This window comes from Salmo salar, chromosome ssa04 (assembly GCF_905237065.1).
Source record: "Salmo salar chromosome ssa04, Ssal_v3.1, whole genome shotgun sequence".
In the NCBI taxonomy this organism is placed as follows: domain Eukaryota; kingdom Metazoa; phylum Chordata; class Actinopteri; order Salmoniformes; family Salmonidae; genus Salmo; species Salmo salar.
The window spans coordinates 79,279,883-79,296,980 of record NC_059445.1 but is presented as its reverse complement, the minus strand read 5'-3'; the positions used below and the strand labels follow the sequence as shown (position 1 = coordinate 79,296,980).

Genomic DNA, 17,098 nt, shown 5'->3' with positions numbered 1-17,098 from the left:
ACGATAAAGAACTGACTAGAATATGAAGAGAAAATCAGTGTATCTTTGAAATTGTGACACGTTTCGAGGGACATCACTGGGACACACATAATAGCTGTAATAGACTGTTAATGAGTGTATTACTACTAGTCCTTTCTATTCTAGTATTATTTCATGATGAATATGCCATTCAAGCCATATTTATCTCTCACCCTTCACGGTTGCCAAGTACAGCAAAGCAGATATTAACTATAAGGGTGTGTGAGTTCAGTTGGTGTCGTTTAACTGTGTCATTAGTCTTTGATAGTCTACAGGTGGCTTGGTGTCAGACATTTTGCTTTGGCACCCAAAACACTGACAGGACTATTGTATAATCTGCTAACTAACATTTACTAACATTTAGAACTACACATAGTACAGTCGATAGCTACTACAACTAATCTCACCTTTCTCAGCATAACTCGTAACCTCGATATAAGCAGCTGGGCAAATAATCCAAGATGACCTACAGCACAGGAGGGGAAAAAAATGTAGTAAAATTTCCAAAAAGCAGAGAGTGCATAGCTACAGGCTGGGCAGCGAGTCCACTACCATCCATTACAGCTGGCCGACAGCCATGTAAACAGATGATGAACATTACTCTCCTCAAAGACCATGAGTCAGAGGATCTGAGAAAACTTAATGATTAGCTCAGAGCAGAGAAATGCAAAACATTGGACAACAGTCATATTTCATCTGTGTGATCTGTCTGTCACTGGTCTCTATTGTGGCTACAGGTCTATGGCCCTGGCCCACAATCCTGCTGGTTAGTGTCCAGGCCTACAGGTTCTGGTTAAGCACTGGGCTTGGTGCTTTGATCTGGGTTTTAGAGTGAGACAATCTGGCAGCAGGTGGGGTAGATTAGCTGGATAGGATCTGTTTACTACATAGCAGACCAGGGAACTCCCAGGAAATCTCTTCTCATTGTCCTAGGGTTACTGGCTGATACCACTGAGGCTGATAAGAGGTTGACACACAAAAGTCAGCCAAAGTGTGTGCGTGTGTGTGTGTGTGCGCACACTTTTCTCAGGATTTAAAAAGACTATCTAGTTTGTTGATAGATACAAATAGATTAATACAACTGCAAAAAAAGATGTATTACCATTGAAGAACAATAAATTATTTATTAAATCCAAATACCATATCACATTAGTTCAACCTAAATGTACACATACACAATGACCACCGTAAAAAATAAAACATCAACGCCGATACTGTAGATAATTTTGAACAACAGGGAATGGTGCTAGATTACTTACACCATACTGTGTGACTGACATGCAGCATGGAAAATATGTCACCTCCAGATTGTATTCTTGGTCAGTAGCACAGGTCTCTCCAGTTACCAGATAAAACACTTCTGTTTATGATAATATATACAGTAATCATAACACTGTCTGGCAGCAGCAGACCCACGCACTGATAAAGTGGAACAATGCAGAAAGAAGCCGTGGCTCTACAACAAGGGTCTTCAACCATTTCTTGCCCAGGGACCCCCTCCCAGGAAAACCGGCGACCCAGGGACCCCCTCCTATGATTTATTTGTGCTGCAATTTCTGAGGCTGGTAACTCGAATGAATTTATCCCCTGCAGCAGAGGTAACTCTGGGTCTTCCTTTCCTGTGGCGGTCCTCATGAGAGCCAGTTTCATCTTAGAGCTTGATGGTTTTTGCGACTGCACTTGAAGAAACGTTCAAAGTTCTTGAAATGTTCCATATTGACTGGCTTTCATGTCTTAAAAGTAATGATGGACTGTCATTTCTCCTTGTTTATTTGAGCTGTTCTTGCCATGATATGGACTATCTTCTGTATACCCACCCCGACCTTGTCACAACACAACTGATTGGCTCAAATGTATTAAGAAGGAAATAAATTCCACAAATTAACTTTTAACAAGGCACACCTGTTAATTGAAATGCATTCCAGGTGACTACCTCATGAAGCTGGTTGAGAGAATGCCAAGAGTGTTCAAGGCAAAGGGTGGTTACTTTGAAGAATTTCAAATATAAAATATATTTTCAGTTGTTTAAAACGTTTTTGGTTACTACATGATTCCATGTGTTATTTCACAGTTTTGATATCTTCACTATTATTCTACAATGTGTCCAATGAAAAACTGTGTCCAAACTTTTGAATGCTACTGTACATTAGCAAAAAAAGATATATCACATCTCTTATCATCAGGTGAAGGAAGAAGTAATCAACATTTTAAAATGAATACATTTCGTAGATAGTTTCATTATTTTGACCTTCCCACATTATAATTAGAAGAGGAAGTGTAAACTCTAGCCTATTAGTTTTTCATTATTTTGACCTTCCCACATTATAATTAGAAGAGGAATTGTAAACTCTAGCCTATTAGTTTTTCATTATTTTGACCTTCCCACATTATAATTAGAAGAGGAAGTGTAAACTCTAGCCTATTAATTAGAAAGGTAACTCCAAACCCGTTTTAGCTAAGAGCAGCTGTTTAGCTGGTTAAACAAGGGTTAGCCATGTGATGGCAAAATATTTATGTCCAAGTCAAGAAAACTTAGCAGCAACACTGCCACACTGGTTGTCTATTTATTCATAGTGTTATTATTTTCTATGTTTTTCTATCTGCAATGTTGGGAAGGTGTCAGTAAGTCAGCATTTCACTGTTAGTCTGTCTATTATTATTATTTTATGTTATTCTGCATTGTTGGGAAGGTGTCAGTAAGTCAGCATTTCACTGTTAGTCTACACCTGTCGTTTACGAAGCATGACAAATACATTTTGGATTTAATTGATTTGCAGGTGCATGAGTGTAATTGGCTCTAATGAATGTAATTCACTCAATATTAGGAGTTAAGAAATACAATTACCATCATAAGAAATAAGATATTCTCCTATTTCTACTGTAGGTATGACATTCTAATTTTGTTTATTCTGTTGTTGCTAACAACATTCATTAAAATATTTGTATACACATATATATACACACACACACACACACACACACACACACACACACACACACACACACACACACACACACACACACACACACACACACACACATATATATATAACAGACCCCCAGCAGCACCTCTGTGGGCCCCTAGGGGGCCGTGGACCCCCGGTTGAATACCCCTGCTCTATAAGGTAATAGCAAATACAGAATGTTTGAAATACATTACACTTGCAGAATTGATTCACATGACTAAAAGGTATGCAATTGAAACTGTACAACGTTTTACCATCATGGCACAGCTACAGTGTGGAACCTGCAATGCAACATTCCCTGGAGCATTAGATTGGGACTCATATCAGGCCAGCAGAGATTGAGAAATGTAAACTCAGTTTCATTTGATCAGCGCTCAGAGGCACCATTCCTCCCCACAGTGGAGATCAAGATCTGTGAAAAAGAGAAGAGCTGCCCTTCAGTCCAGTGAGTGTTACTGTCCAACATGGACACAGCTGTTTCCATTGCATCTTTCTAGTCTCCTTGTCAGAAGAGATGTGTGAACCCCTGCAGACGACCTCCACCAGTCAGTCCTTCTCATGCCTGCCTCAGTGCTTCCCAATGCACAACAGCTGTGGGCATATGAAATGTCGTGTTGTTCATGGAATCCAGGCGCAATGTCCTGTCCGGTAATGTAGGACACTGGCCTTAGCAACAGGCTGTCTTTATAAAAGGGCTGGGGAGCAGAAAATATCTTAAAAACAGTGTTGACGGATCCTTCTTCCTGCTCCAGGTAACAGCCTTACCAGAGGGGGGCAGTGTGCTCTCTCACTACACAGAACCAGGTCTTAGAACTTAACGGACACACATGGGTTTAATCTCAGATCTAACATGTCAGACATGGAAAGAAACATTTAACAAAAGCACATTTTAACAGACTGCTAATATTTCTAGCAAATATTACTTCTAATAAAAATTCCAGCTGCAAAATATTCTGCCTTTGTTAACTTTTTCATTTGGCAAATTACAAGTTTTCAGTGGAATGAAATAATTTCGATATGTAAATATCTAAGACTATGTCTCGTACTTTTGTAGCTACGTGTCTGAAGTTGACACAATATATTCATCGTAACATTTTGCAACGCAAGGAAAATACATTATTCACATTTACAGTACATACATCAAAAGTGTCCTTGTGTCCATAACAAAGAGGGTGAGTTAACACATACAGTACCTCATGTTTTCCTATGAAATCAAACCTCAAACACCACTGTCTGAGCAAACTCTTACTTAAGTATGTACTTACATACTTAATGCAGGTAAAACCAAGTATATGGTATTCTCCAAATCACGTAATAATGTATATGATGATTCATGAATATACTGTATATGTACATTGGTTGGTGCCCTCATTGACCGTGTCCCCGCTTGTAAATATCTGGGCATCTGGACTGACGAAAAGGCTAATCTTTCAAAAAGCATGTTGACGAGTTAGTTAAGAAATGAAGAATTAAAATGGAATAGGTCATGAATTTGATAGGAGAAAACAAAATCATTCAATCAACATTCATACCGGTTATAGACTATGAAGATATTGTCCATATAAATGCAGCTGCCACTGTATTGAAGCCATTGGACACACTAGGCTTTATTATGGGCAATAGGTTCAGTACACATCACTGCATTCTGTAACAGAAAGTAGACTGTCCCTCTCTGAAGTCTTGTAGATCGATGCATTGCACTCTTTTTGTTTATAAAGCTCTCTTGCATAAACTTCCGGCGTACCTTTCTTCATTGTTAACTTACAGACGTACAAGATACCAGACTCGGTCTCATGGATCTCTGGGGATCCCTTCGATCTAAAATAAATGTGATGAATTGGTGCCTCTAAAGCAATTCAAAAGGCTGGTTAAGGACCTTTGTACTGAAGAATGTTTGTTTTCTATGATTGTGTTCTGCTCTTCGTGTATTGATGTGAATATTGATGTGAATATTGATGTGTGTACAGGACTCATCTGTACAAGAGACCTTGGTCTCAGCATGACTCCCTGTCAAAATAAAAGGTTAAATAAATATTCAAACAGTTAGCACAAGCAGACAGACACCTACACACACACACACACACACCAGTAGCTATCTAAGTAGTTGTAAAGTAACAGGGTTTAGTATAGACCTATACACTAAGAAATCATTTGAAGCATTCTAAATATTTACAGTCAGTGCATGATGAGATCATTTTAGAGTAACTTTTTTCACTTCGCTGGCTGACGTGAGGGTGCGATAGAGTCTATGTTGAAGTACAAGTGTGCTACACCATTAGCCGAGTTCATTACAGGCGGAATCACTTGTGATATCGAGGTTTCTTTTCAGTAACACCTGTACAAAATCTGCAAGAAATTGAGGACACCTACAGCGTTCATCATCACTGAGAGCACCTACCTACCTACGTAGAACATCTGCAAGTAAAAGTTCCAACCTTACATTTGATCATTCTTAGACAAGAATATGTGCAGATTCTGCAAAAGCTATAGGGGAGAGTGGGGTAAGTTGAGCCATTTTTTTCAGCATCACTACCTCAAGAGAAATGTAGTATTCTTTCTAAAAAATATATCGACATAGAGTTTTGAAAACATAGCTTGACCAAAAAAAGTGGATTCCTGGCTATGGGGTCAGTTGTAAATTGAGAATAGGGACAGAGTAAGTTAAGCCGCCTTGGGGTAAGTGGGTGTTGGTGTCCTGTGACAGTGGGTGATGGTGTCCTGTGACAGTGGGTGTTGGTGTCCTGTGACAGTGGGTGATAGTGCTGGTAGGTCAAAGTTGAATTCATGGAATGGGGGTGTACATTCAGATATAGATCTCTTTTCAATATCACTTACCCTTCCATTTCTCTACCAGTTATCTGGGAAAGGGAGGTTGTTTGGTAGGCAGTTCTCTATATTAAAGGCTACTAAGCCCATGAAACTGATCTGTGAGATTCTTGATATGTTCATCAAGCTGAGACTCCATGTCATCATATAAGACCTGGTGTGCCTCTGCTAGTCTATCATAGCCTCTCTTAATCAAGCTGAGACTCCATGTCATCATATAATACCTGGTGTGCCTCTGCTACTCTATCATAGCCTCTCTTAATCAAGCTGAGACTCCATGTCATCATATGAGACCTGGTGTGCCTCTGCTACTCTATCATAGCCTCTTTATCAAGCTGAGACTCCATGTCATCATATAAGACCTGGTGTGCCTCTGCTACTCTATCATAGCCTCTCTTAATCAAGCTGAGGCTCCATGTCATCATATAAGACCTGGTGTGCCTCTGCTACTCTATCATAGCCTCTTTATCAAGCTGAGACTCCATGTCATCATATAAGACCTGGTGTGCCTCTGCTAGTCTATCATAGCCTCTCTTAATCAAGCTGAGACTCCATGTCATCATATAAGACCTGGTGTGCCTCTGCTACTCTATCATAGCCTCTCTTTCACACAGGTACATGTTAATAGTATTTTTTATTAATGTACCTCTTCAGTGTCATTCAGTCTATTTGTTCATCCCTTGCTTCTGTTCAAATTGACTTCATCCCTTCTCTCACTCACTTCCTTGGCTGCTCTCAAGCGCCTGTTTTATGTTTGTATACACAGACATGATGTCTGCTCTGTAACAATATTGAGTTCATATGTATGACACACTGCAGAAATACTACGCATAAAACTGATCAAATGATGATTGCATTTGGATGGGGTATAGTGGCCATTGGCTCAATTTACCCCAAGGCAAACATTTAGTCTTTATTAGCCCCCACAGCTGCAAGGATGCACTTTTATGCAGGTTAAGGACCTCATATTGAAACGTATAGAGACCCCAACAGATGTATAAAAGTCTTAAAACCTTGGTTTAGATACAAGCATCATGAAACCTTTAAGACAATATATTTTTGACTTTGTGAAAATCCGTTTTTTGGAATGAACTTGCTTTTTCTCTGTGGTTTCTTCCTCCACAGACTCCATGAAATAATGACCTCTTCCTAAATATCTGCTCACATGATTAATGTTGTGTATGGTTTCCTAGAAACGAAGGGCGGCTCAACTTCCCCCATTCTCCCTTACTGTAGTGGTTTATTTCCTTATATTTTCGCTACTTAGTACATTGCATATATCTATTACAACATTTTGTTTGTCTCCCAAATCAGACAGCTTGTCCAGGAATCTCTGTAAACACTGTAGCTTCACAACAGCAAAAAAATAAATAAATAAACAGCCCAAAAATAAAACTTGAAAACACTAGAGCAACAGCGGAGAGCAGCACAACAACAACCGTTCCCACGGTCGCCATTAACAACTAATAACACAGAGAAGCAGCAAGGTAGAGTGTAAAAGCAATCACTAAATATAACTTTACAGACTAAATTTACTGGCTGGGTATTGGTGTCAGAATGACATACAGTGGTGGTCACACTACCCAGCATTAAGGTACTGCTGCTCTGACCTATAGCGTGCTTGCAAGGGTTATTGAGGCTTGTCTGTCTGTGTGTCCTTCCACACCGTCTTGAGGGGCGGCAGGACATGCGTATGTAACCACACTTATTAAATGGTGTTGTAGGGAAGGTGAAGGTTGAGGTGTTGAAGGGTGGCTGGAGGGAGTGGGACAGAGCAGCGTGAGCGTTTGCTCAACTGTTGAAATGTTTTTTGGTGCGGTGCAGCCTGCCTGTGACGATATGCACCTGCCGTGACTCGTCAGAGAGTTGGATTGGTGGGCCGTGGCCGAGGGAGCGTTCAGAATCCCACAGACAGACAGAAGCCCCTGGGATGGCTCTGGGAGAGACCCAGATAAATATGGAATGTGTTACAGACAGAGGGCTGGCTGCAGGCACAAGTGGGGGGGGGCGGGCACATATATTACTGTAGAACCTTAATTTCATCTCTTGTTCTGCCTGTTAATTCTCTGGACCTTTCCTACCCTGGCCTTTCCACGTTTTTCAGACCACTGCCAGCAAAGAACAGTCAGTTCAACTGACAGACAACATTATTCATGTTCATACAAACAGACCATAATGATTTGTTCTTGAAGCTATTTGAGATGGAGATGAATCAAAAACAATGAGGTAGATTTTTTTTTTTTTTTTGTGCAACCAAACTGGAGACATGAACTTAGTACCTGAACCCTGGTGTTGAAATACACACAGGCACAAGCACTAGAGTACATGACATGTGCACACATGTCTACAAACCACACGTACACATGATCACGTCCACAAACAATATACTTCCTAAGTCTTTTGCAGACTGTTCAATATTAAGATGAAACATATAACAAACATTTAATAACCTACACATTACTAGAATAATATTCTTATAGTAACACATTTAAGTATGGAAATAGATTCCCATGTCATTTCCTATCCCATGTCTGCTCACCAGGTCTGACTAAACGAGATAGACCAGCCTCCTGGTAACACCCTGCGCTTCAGACAATGGAGGCAAGTGAAGATTTATTGCAATTCCTGTTTGTGTTGGTGACACTAGACCGAGAGCCAGTACTCAGCTCCATGGTCCCACTATCGTGTATAGAGCTGCCTGGCTTATCCTTAGGGCTAACCTGCAAGCTGTGTCCTTTGTATATGTATTCATTAGTGGGGAAAGCAGTCCCTCTTAGGCACAGAATCTCCTGGAAGGCGTACCTGAACTCAGGGCTCCTGCAGTATATGAGGGGGTTGAACGCCGAGTTGGCGTATCCTATCCAGTTCAATATCCTGAATGGCATTTTAATGTTGTCCACCTTCCAGATGGTCACCGCCACGTTGAGCACGAAGAATGGCAGCCAGCAGAGAGTAAAGGTTCCCATGATGATCCCCAACGTCTTCAGGGCTTTGTGTTCCTTCAGACAGAACTTTGGCCTCTTCCCGTTCCCCCCTCCTCCTCCTCCATCCTGCCCCTTGTTGTTGTTGATAATCTGGGCGTGGAACCGTCCCTCGCTGCCGCGGATCTTCTGCAGCTGCTTCCTGGCCTCCTGGAAGACGCGTCCGTAGACAAAGGCCATGACCGCCAGGGGGATGTAGAAGGAGACGACGGAGGAGGCAACGGCGTAGGCTGCGTTGGTGTTGAAGTCACAGCAATGGGAATTCCCTAGGCAGCTGAGCGCCTCGGGCTCGTCAGACACCCACCATTTCATGTGGATTGGCAGGAAGGAGATTAGGGCGGCCACGCCCCACACCGTTACAACCACCACGCATGCCTTGCGCTTGGTCAGCAGGGACGGGTAGCGCAGCGGCGATGTGATGGCCAGATAACGGTCCAGCGCGATCACACACAGCGTCTCGATGCTGGCCGTCACACACAAGACGTCTGCCGCCGTCCAGAACTCGCACAGGAAGCTGCCAAAGTGCCAGGTGTTGAGGAGGATGTAGCAGGCGCCGAAGGGCACCACCAGCAGGCCCATGACCAGATCAGCACAGGCCAGAGAAGTGATGAACATGTTGGTGACCGTCTGCAGCCGCTGGAAGCGCACGATGGCGGTGATGACTAGCACATTGCCAAAGACGATGCCCAATACCAGCAGGACCATGATGATGCCCAGCAGCACTGCCTCAGCCTCGTTGTACTCCGAGTAAGACCACTGGTGAGACGACGAGTTCATCTCCACCGGTAGGTCCGATAGGTTGAACAAGGCAGGCGTGCTCACATTCTCCATGATCTATGGGCTGCTTGAAGAGATTAGATAAGAAGAAACGTATTGTCGTAGACACCCATAAAACAAAGAATAAACCACATAGCTAGTGTAAATGTAATGTGTATAAAGTCAAGGTAGGAAGCATGAGTAAGGATTGATCAATTGAGTAATTTCATCCAAGATATCTTAGATGCAATTTAATTTAAATACTTAATCTTGAAGTAATTTACCAACCTCCAAATGTTCTCCTGGTCTCCCATAAATCTAAAAGTATTCCTTTTTTGGATAGAAATAGGTTGTAGCTCCAGCTAGGTGTTTATACTTCATTAAAAATGTTCTCCCTTCCTATTTTGCCGTGTGACACACTTTAACAGTTCCACTTGCTCCGTGTTCTAACACACCACTCTGTCACTGTTGTTCCTGATCTAGTCAGGGCTCTTATAGCAGGCAAGAATGACATCACACTCTGGCAGCAGCCAATCAGCAGGCAGGCAGACTACAGGAGAAGTGAATAACAGTTCCTTTTAAATACCAGTCATGTTTTTCCACAGAACATGTTTTTATCTGTAATATTTGTAAAGGAAAATATTTAAAAAAAAAATGTAATCAGATAAATCAAAGAAACTGCTGATGTGATAGTGATAACAGCTGTACGTCATTAAATTAACCATACTAGATTATTATTTTGTTCCAGCTTAAAAATTTACCTTCACTCTTTGCAACAACACACTGGACAAGGTGATTTGAAATGAATTAATTGAACTGTCACTCCAAATTCTGCTTCCTGGCCTTTGTTTTGAAAATGCTTTGAAAAGGAAAGGGTTGTTCACCTAGCAACATAATAGTACTGCAGCTAACTCTGCTGGAGACAAACACAACAAACAGAGCAACGTATATGGACAACCTACAGTTACATACTGTTCTATAGGCTTGTCATGCAGAGCATAATTATGTCATGTGATGTCAATAGCCCTCTTTCACACTTCCTGACCTGAATCTCAACCATATTCCAACTGAAAACAGAGACATAAGGTATGGTCCATTGACATGGGTATATTAGATTCTCTGTGGTTGTCTGTGTCTCAGTTGGTAGAACACTTGCACTGACAAGATTGTGGGTTTGATTCCCGCTGGGACCACCCATATGAAAACGTACACACGCTCTACTGTCAGTCACTTTGTATAAAAGCGTCTACTAAATGGCATATATTATATTATCATTAACATGACTGCATGACTGGTCCCGTGTGGCTCAGTTGGTAGAGCATGGTGTTTGCAATGCCAGGGTTGTGGGTTTGATTCCTACGGGGGACCAGTACGGAAAAAATGTATGAAATGTATGCATTCACTACTGAAGTCGCTCTGGATAAGAGCGTCTGCTAAATGACTAAAATGTAAATGTAATGCATGGCTAGCTCCACCACATAGATCTGGTTATTATGTAGAAACACACTTAAACAAATTAACCCAGTAGCATATTTGTGTTTTACATACCCTACTCCCCCCCCAAAAAAATAGTTGTGTGATTTGCATTGTGTCTCAGGACAAACAGTACAGTACTGTGACCGGGGAGAGAGAGAAGGGCTGTGACCGGGGGAAGAGAGAGAAGAGCTGTGACCGGGGGGAGAGAGAGAAGAGCTGTGACCGGGGGGAGAGAGAGAGAAGAGCTGTGACCGGGGAGAGAGAGAGAGAAGGGCTGTGACCGGGGAGAGAGAGAGAGAAGGGCTGTGACCGGGGGGAGAGAGAGAAGAGCTGTGACCGGGGGGAGAGAGAGAAGAGCTGTGACCGGGGAGAGAGAAGAGCTGTGACCGGGGAGAGAGAACAGGCTACATGGATCTACACCTCATTCAGTATTTAGTGACATTAGTGTTTAGAGGCACTTTCTGATCACAGAACTACATTCTCTTCCATTATATCCTGTTCACACTCAACTGGAACCAGTAGTGAAGAAAATCCATGCAATTGAACATAAGCACTTCATATACGTCATATGCAAAAATGCATAGATTGTGTCAACCACTTTGTTGACAACACAATAAACACAGTGCATTCACTTTATGTAGTACTACAATAACCTGCCTTTACTGTAAATGTCACCCCAGATACAGTTTCACGTGAAGTGACAGCACAGTTTACTGTAAATGTCGCCCCAGATAGTGCAAAAACTGTGCTATCACTTCACGAGAAACTATCTGCACATCCATATCCCAGTATCTCTGTATAACTGCATCCTGCCTATGAGAGAACTTTTACTGTGACAAAGAGCCAAGTGGCATGAGCTCTGTGATCTAACCCAGGAGACACATCTACAACATCCAGTGTAACAATGAGGCTAACGCTTCATCGCCATTCTCAAAACAACTCCACCAGTGTTGCACGTTAGCAGCAGCTCCTGGAAAGGTTCATTAGGCGGCAAAGAGGAAATTCAAGGGTTTACTGTGGTCCTTTCCACAGGAAGGAGACACCCAGCAGACAGCAGGGGACATGCACTCTGATAGACTGTCAGCTGGTTCCAAATGGAACCCTATTCCCTACACAGTGTATTTCTTTTGATCAGAACCCTATGGGCCCTGGTCAAAGTAGGACATTACATAGTGAAGAGTGTGCCAATTTGGACACGACCTCCGTGTAAGGTCAGAGTGATGAGACGTGGAGGGACTGTTATTGTCCAGGGGAAGTGGTGCAGCTTAACCCTGGTTCCTGCTCAGGGAGAGAGGGAGAGCCTGCCTGTTTTCTCAGGCATACATCTCATACTATAGGAGGGTGGGTGGCAGTGGAGTCTCCTCAGAGGAGGAAGGGGAGGACCATCCTCAGTGAATTTCACAAAAATAAAAAATGAAAGTTATTATTTTTAAATAAAACTACCGTAATTTCCGGACTATAAGCCGCAACTTTTTTCCCAGGCTTTGAACCTCGCGGCTTAAACAATGACGCGGCTAATATATGGATTTTTCACGCTTTCAAATGTTTTTCTCCAAAAAAACACATTCTGTGACGTGATCAGTTTTTTGGCGGCAAGAAGCTTTCATTAGACCAATGAAATTGCCGAACGGGTTAAGGTCAAACAACTATTTTTGTTTACGGTTTAGATTAAATCGAACGCTCTCAAACTTCCCATCATTCTGATTACGGTAGTCATTTTGTCACCCTGATTCCTGGGGGCACAATAAAGTATTTGCAGCCACTCGACATCAGTGTAAATCGTGCATTTAAGGTGGCGCTCCGTGTTCAGCGGGAGGCTTGGATGACAAGTGGGGAGAAATCCTTCACTAAAACGGGCCGCATGCGAAGAGCAACTTATGGTCAAGTCTGCCAGTGGGACCAGACAGCGTGGAGCATTGTCAAAAAATCCACTATCATCAACGGGTTTCGAAAGGCTGGACTGCTGCGTGTTGAAGAGGGCTCAGCGGGGGATTTGCCTCCGGATGAAAGTGACGAGAGCGACAATGAAAACGATCCAATATCGGATGAAGCAATTCTGAGGCTATTCAACTCCGACACCGAAGGAGATGGTTTCAGTGGTTTCAGCGCACAGGAGAAGGAAGATGGTGACCAATGACTTTCTTGGTAGGCTACTGTTTACTGCTAATTTTGTATTTTTTGTTACAAGCCGTGTTTCGTTAAAGCCTATTTATTTTTGTTACAAGCCATGTTTCGTTAAAGCCTATTTATTTTTGTTACAAGCCGTGTTTCGTTAAAGCCTATTTATTTTTGTTACAAGCCGTGTTTCGTTAAAGCCTGTGTAAAGTTAATTTGTTTCAATGTAACGGTAGGCACCTGCGGCTTATAGACATGTGCGGCTTATTTATGTTCAAAATAATATTTTTTTAAATTCAGTGGGTGTACATTCAGGTGCGCTTAATAGTCCGGAAATTACGGTATACTAAATATATTCACGTCACCAAATAAATTGTTTAAAACACACTGTTTTGCAATGAAGGTCTACAGTAACCTCAACAGCACTCTGAAGGGTAGCACGGAGGACAGCTAGTTTCCGTCCTCCTCTGCGTACATTGACTTCAATACAAAACCTAGGAGGCTCATGGTTCTCACCCGTTCCATAGTCTTAAACAGCAATTATGACCACTTCCGGAGGACGTCCTCCAACCTATCAGAGCTCCTGCAGCATGAACTGACATGTTTTCCATCCAATCAAAGGATCAGAGAATTAATCTAGTACTAAAATCATAAGCTACAGCTACCTAGCACTGCAGTGCATAAAAGGTGGTGAGTAGTTGACTCAGAGAAATATAATAGCTAACAGATTAATTCCTTCAAAATGAAAGAGAAGCAAGACAGAGAGCAAGAGAAAGAGCTAGCTATAATTTGTTGTATTTTTCCCCCCCTTTTATTTTCACTTAGCTAGCGAAGACAGCTAGCTAGTTTAGCCTACTTAAAGACCCAGCTCAAACAGAGAAAGATGCTATGTTAGCTAGATGGCTATGCAACACTGGAACTCTTCCAAGCCAAGGTAAGCTTTTGGTTTTATTAATTTATTGCCACCGGGGCCCACCAGTGTAACTGCTAAACTGCTTGCTGACGTACTGCAAGATTGCAGCTGTTTTAGTACTGTGACGAGTTAGTTCTCGTAGCTATGTTGACTATGACGTTAGCTAATATGGTGACAACGATATAGGCTGTGTGTAGCGGTTAGCGGTTCTGGTATGAAGGTTTGGCTTGGAAAGGTTTTTTCGCCTGGTCACAGACAGCTGATGTGTTGTGCACTGACATCCACAAGTGAAGGGAAAAGGTGAGAGGAGGAGAGCACGTAGACACGTGAAGGAATTATACAAAGAGCAAATGGCTGCTATGAAAGTGAACTGTGTTTGCGTGTGATCAGGGGTGTATTCATTCTTCCTATTCTGTTGAAAAACGTTTCATAAAAACGGAAGATACTGGAACAAAACGGAGATGAACATACCTGAAAACTTTTTTCCAACTGTTGGACTAATGATTACACCCTAGATCAGCTAGATGCAGGCAAGAGTGTAGGGTAGGCGGTATTGAATGTGTCACTGTGTCACCTTGATTACTCAAATTTGTCTCGACCTACATTGTAAAACTTTCATTCATAGGCTAGATTGTAGTAACCTCATGATGGGTATAGGGAAAATGTGTGTATCATATAGTAGCCAAACCCTATCGAATATGAATGACAGTCATCCAATATGCTATAATAGAAATAAGGCCATGCTCATTAAAAAAATTGAGGGGGGGGGTTGATCCTGGATATCCCATGCATGCATACAGTACATACCATTTGGAAATTGTTTCATTCAAAGGATCAAAAATGTTTGTACTGAGCAAAACATTTGAGTTGAGCAGTAAGTATTAAAGACTTTGCATGGCAAATCCATTGTCTGCTGTGCATTTACTGCGATGCAGCCGCCGCAGAAGTCAGGGCATTCATACTTTTTGCGTTTCGCAGAGCAGAGCGGTTGTGAAGGAAGTTAGTGTTTATACAGGACCTCTCACCCCACTTACCATCAACCAATCATGTCATGGTGGAGCTATACAGAGCCCAGTGCATTGTTATACAATTTGGGAGTTGCACGGCGATGTGGTACGGAGATCGATTTGGACTCTGCAAGCCTCCGTATATTCGGAACAAGCATAAATTGGCTTTTATTAGGAAATGCTTGTGTGTTGAGATCCTAGGAACTAAGAGTTTCCTTATTACCCATGCTCAATGAGGTGACCAAGGGGACAACAACGGGTTAATGAACCTTGTGTTTTTGATCTGGCTACATGTTTAAAGGTGCAGTCTGAGATTCAGGGGTGTATTCGTTATGGATTCAGGGGTGTATTCATTATGTCTTGCAACGGAAACAGATTACGGAAATTGGAGTTGATTAGTAATGCCTGATGAGTGTCTATAAATTCCTGTCTGTCATGTGAGCTGATTGAGATGGCAGTTGCTTCTAGAGAATAAAGTTACTTTATGAGCTGCCTCAGTCTAGTCTTCCTTCTCCTCATAATTGAATATAGAAATTGAATGCTCCACTCTGAACCCTCCAAACAGCTTGTTACATAAGGTTTTTTTCCTCCAATGTTAAAACAACAATAACATGAAGCGATCTTGTGAGGGCCTTCCGAGTGGCACAGCGGTCTAATGCACTTCCTCGCAGTGCTAGAGGTGTCACGACATACCTGGGTTCAATCTCAGGCTGTATCACAGCCGGCCATGATTGGGATTCCCATAGGGCGGTGCACAATTGTTCCAGCATTGTCCGGGTTAGTGGAGGGTTTGGCCAGGGGGGGTTTACTCGGCTCTTTGCGCTCTAGCAATTTCTTGTGGCGGGCTGGGCGCCTGCAGACTGACCTTGGTCGTCAGTTGAACAGTGTTTCCTCAGACACATTGGTAGGGCTGGCTTCTGGGTTAAGCGGGCGGGTGTTAAGACGCACAGTTTGGCGGGTCATGTTTCGTAGGATGCATGGCCTAGTGAGCCCGTTGGAGAGTTGCAGCAATGAGACAAGATCGAAATTGGGGAGAAAAGGGGGGTAAAAAAATATCTACACACTTATCTTGAACTCTAAGTCCTTGCATTTAGAGCATGTGAGGGGTTACATTTCCCCATCTGTATACGAAAACAAGTGGCTAGGCTGCCGTTTTGTTGGAAAACAAATCGCAGACTAACTTTAAAGGCTGTATGTGGCGAGATGAGGGAAACAACGCGAGTGAGGAAATCCTGTTCAGACCACTCCGTCTCCACAGTACCAGTGATGGACATAGATCTGCTTTGTCCCCATGGAAGGAAGGGAACATTCACTCCCACCTGATTCATTTCTTGGTTTCAAAAGCGATGAAGTGATGAAAATAGTCAGACGCACTCCAGTCAATTATAGATAAAAGCATTCTGTGCTCCAAGGCAATCAGGAAGACTGGTCCACTTAACAAATGAAATGATGGACTTGCTCCTTCCAGATAACCATTTCAGGACAGATTTGATCCGAATTACTTTTACGTAGAAAGGATGGAACATAAGTTCAAAGACTGAGCCTTCACTGAAAGTAAAATCAAATCTTATTTGTCACGTGCCGAATACAACAGGTGTAGACCTTACAGTGAAATGGTTACTTACAAGCCCTTAACCAAGAAAATATGAAAATACCCCCCCAAAAATAAATTTATTAAATAGTAGCAGTAAAAAACTATGGCGGGAGACTCCTGTTCAGGAGTCTTATGGCTTGGGGGTAAAAGCTATTTAGAAGCCTCTTGGACCTAGACTTGGTGCTCTGGTACCGCTTGCAGTGCCGTAGCAGAGAGAACTGTCTATGACTAGGATGGCTGGAGTCTGACAATTTTTAGGGCCTTCCTCTGACACCGCCTGGTATAGAGGTCCTGGATGGCAGGAAGCTTGGCCCCAGTGATGTATTGGGCCGTTCGTACTACCCTCTGTAGTGCCTTGCGGTCGGAGGCCAAGCAGTTGCCATACCAGGCAGTGATGCAACCAGTCAGGATGCTCTCGATGGTGCAGCTGTAGAACCTTTTGAGGA

At 42.5% G+C, this 17,098-nt stretch overlaps 1 protein-coding gene across 2 annotated transcripts; it reads right to left on the bottom strand.

Annotated features, from left to right (window-relative positions):
- Positions 1-3,798: 3,798 nt before the first annotated feature.
- On the bottom strand, positions 3,799-10,009 carry LOC106603939 (beta-2 adrenergic receptor). Of its 2 annotated transcripts, none has more exons than XM_014198192.2 (2): positions 9,836-10,009; positions 3,799-9,635 (listed from the first exon to the last, which is right to left on the bottom strand). In XM_014198192.2, exon 2 carries the CDS (start codon positions 9,620-9,622, stop codon positions 8,399-8,401), a length of 1,224 nt encoding a protein of 407 aa, XP_014053667.1. In that variant the 5' UTR covers positions 9,623-9,635; positions 9,836-10,009; the 3' UTR covers positions 3,799-8,398. The 2 variants fall into 2 exon arrangements, with proteins under 2 accessions (XP_014053667.1, XP_014053668.1); XM_014198193.2 differs by having other exon boundaries at positions 3,799-9,632; positions 9,836-9,999.
- Between the last annotated feature and the right edge of the window lie 7,089 nt (positions 10,010-17,098).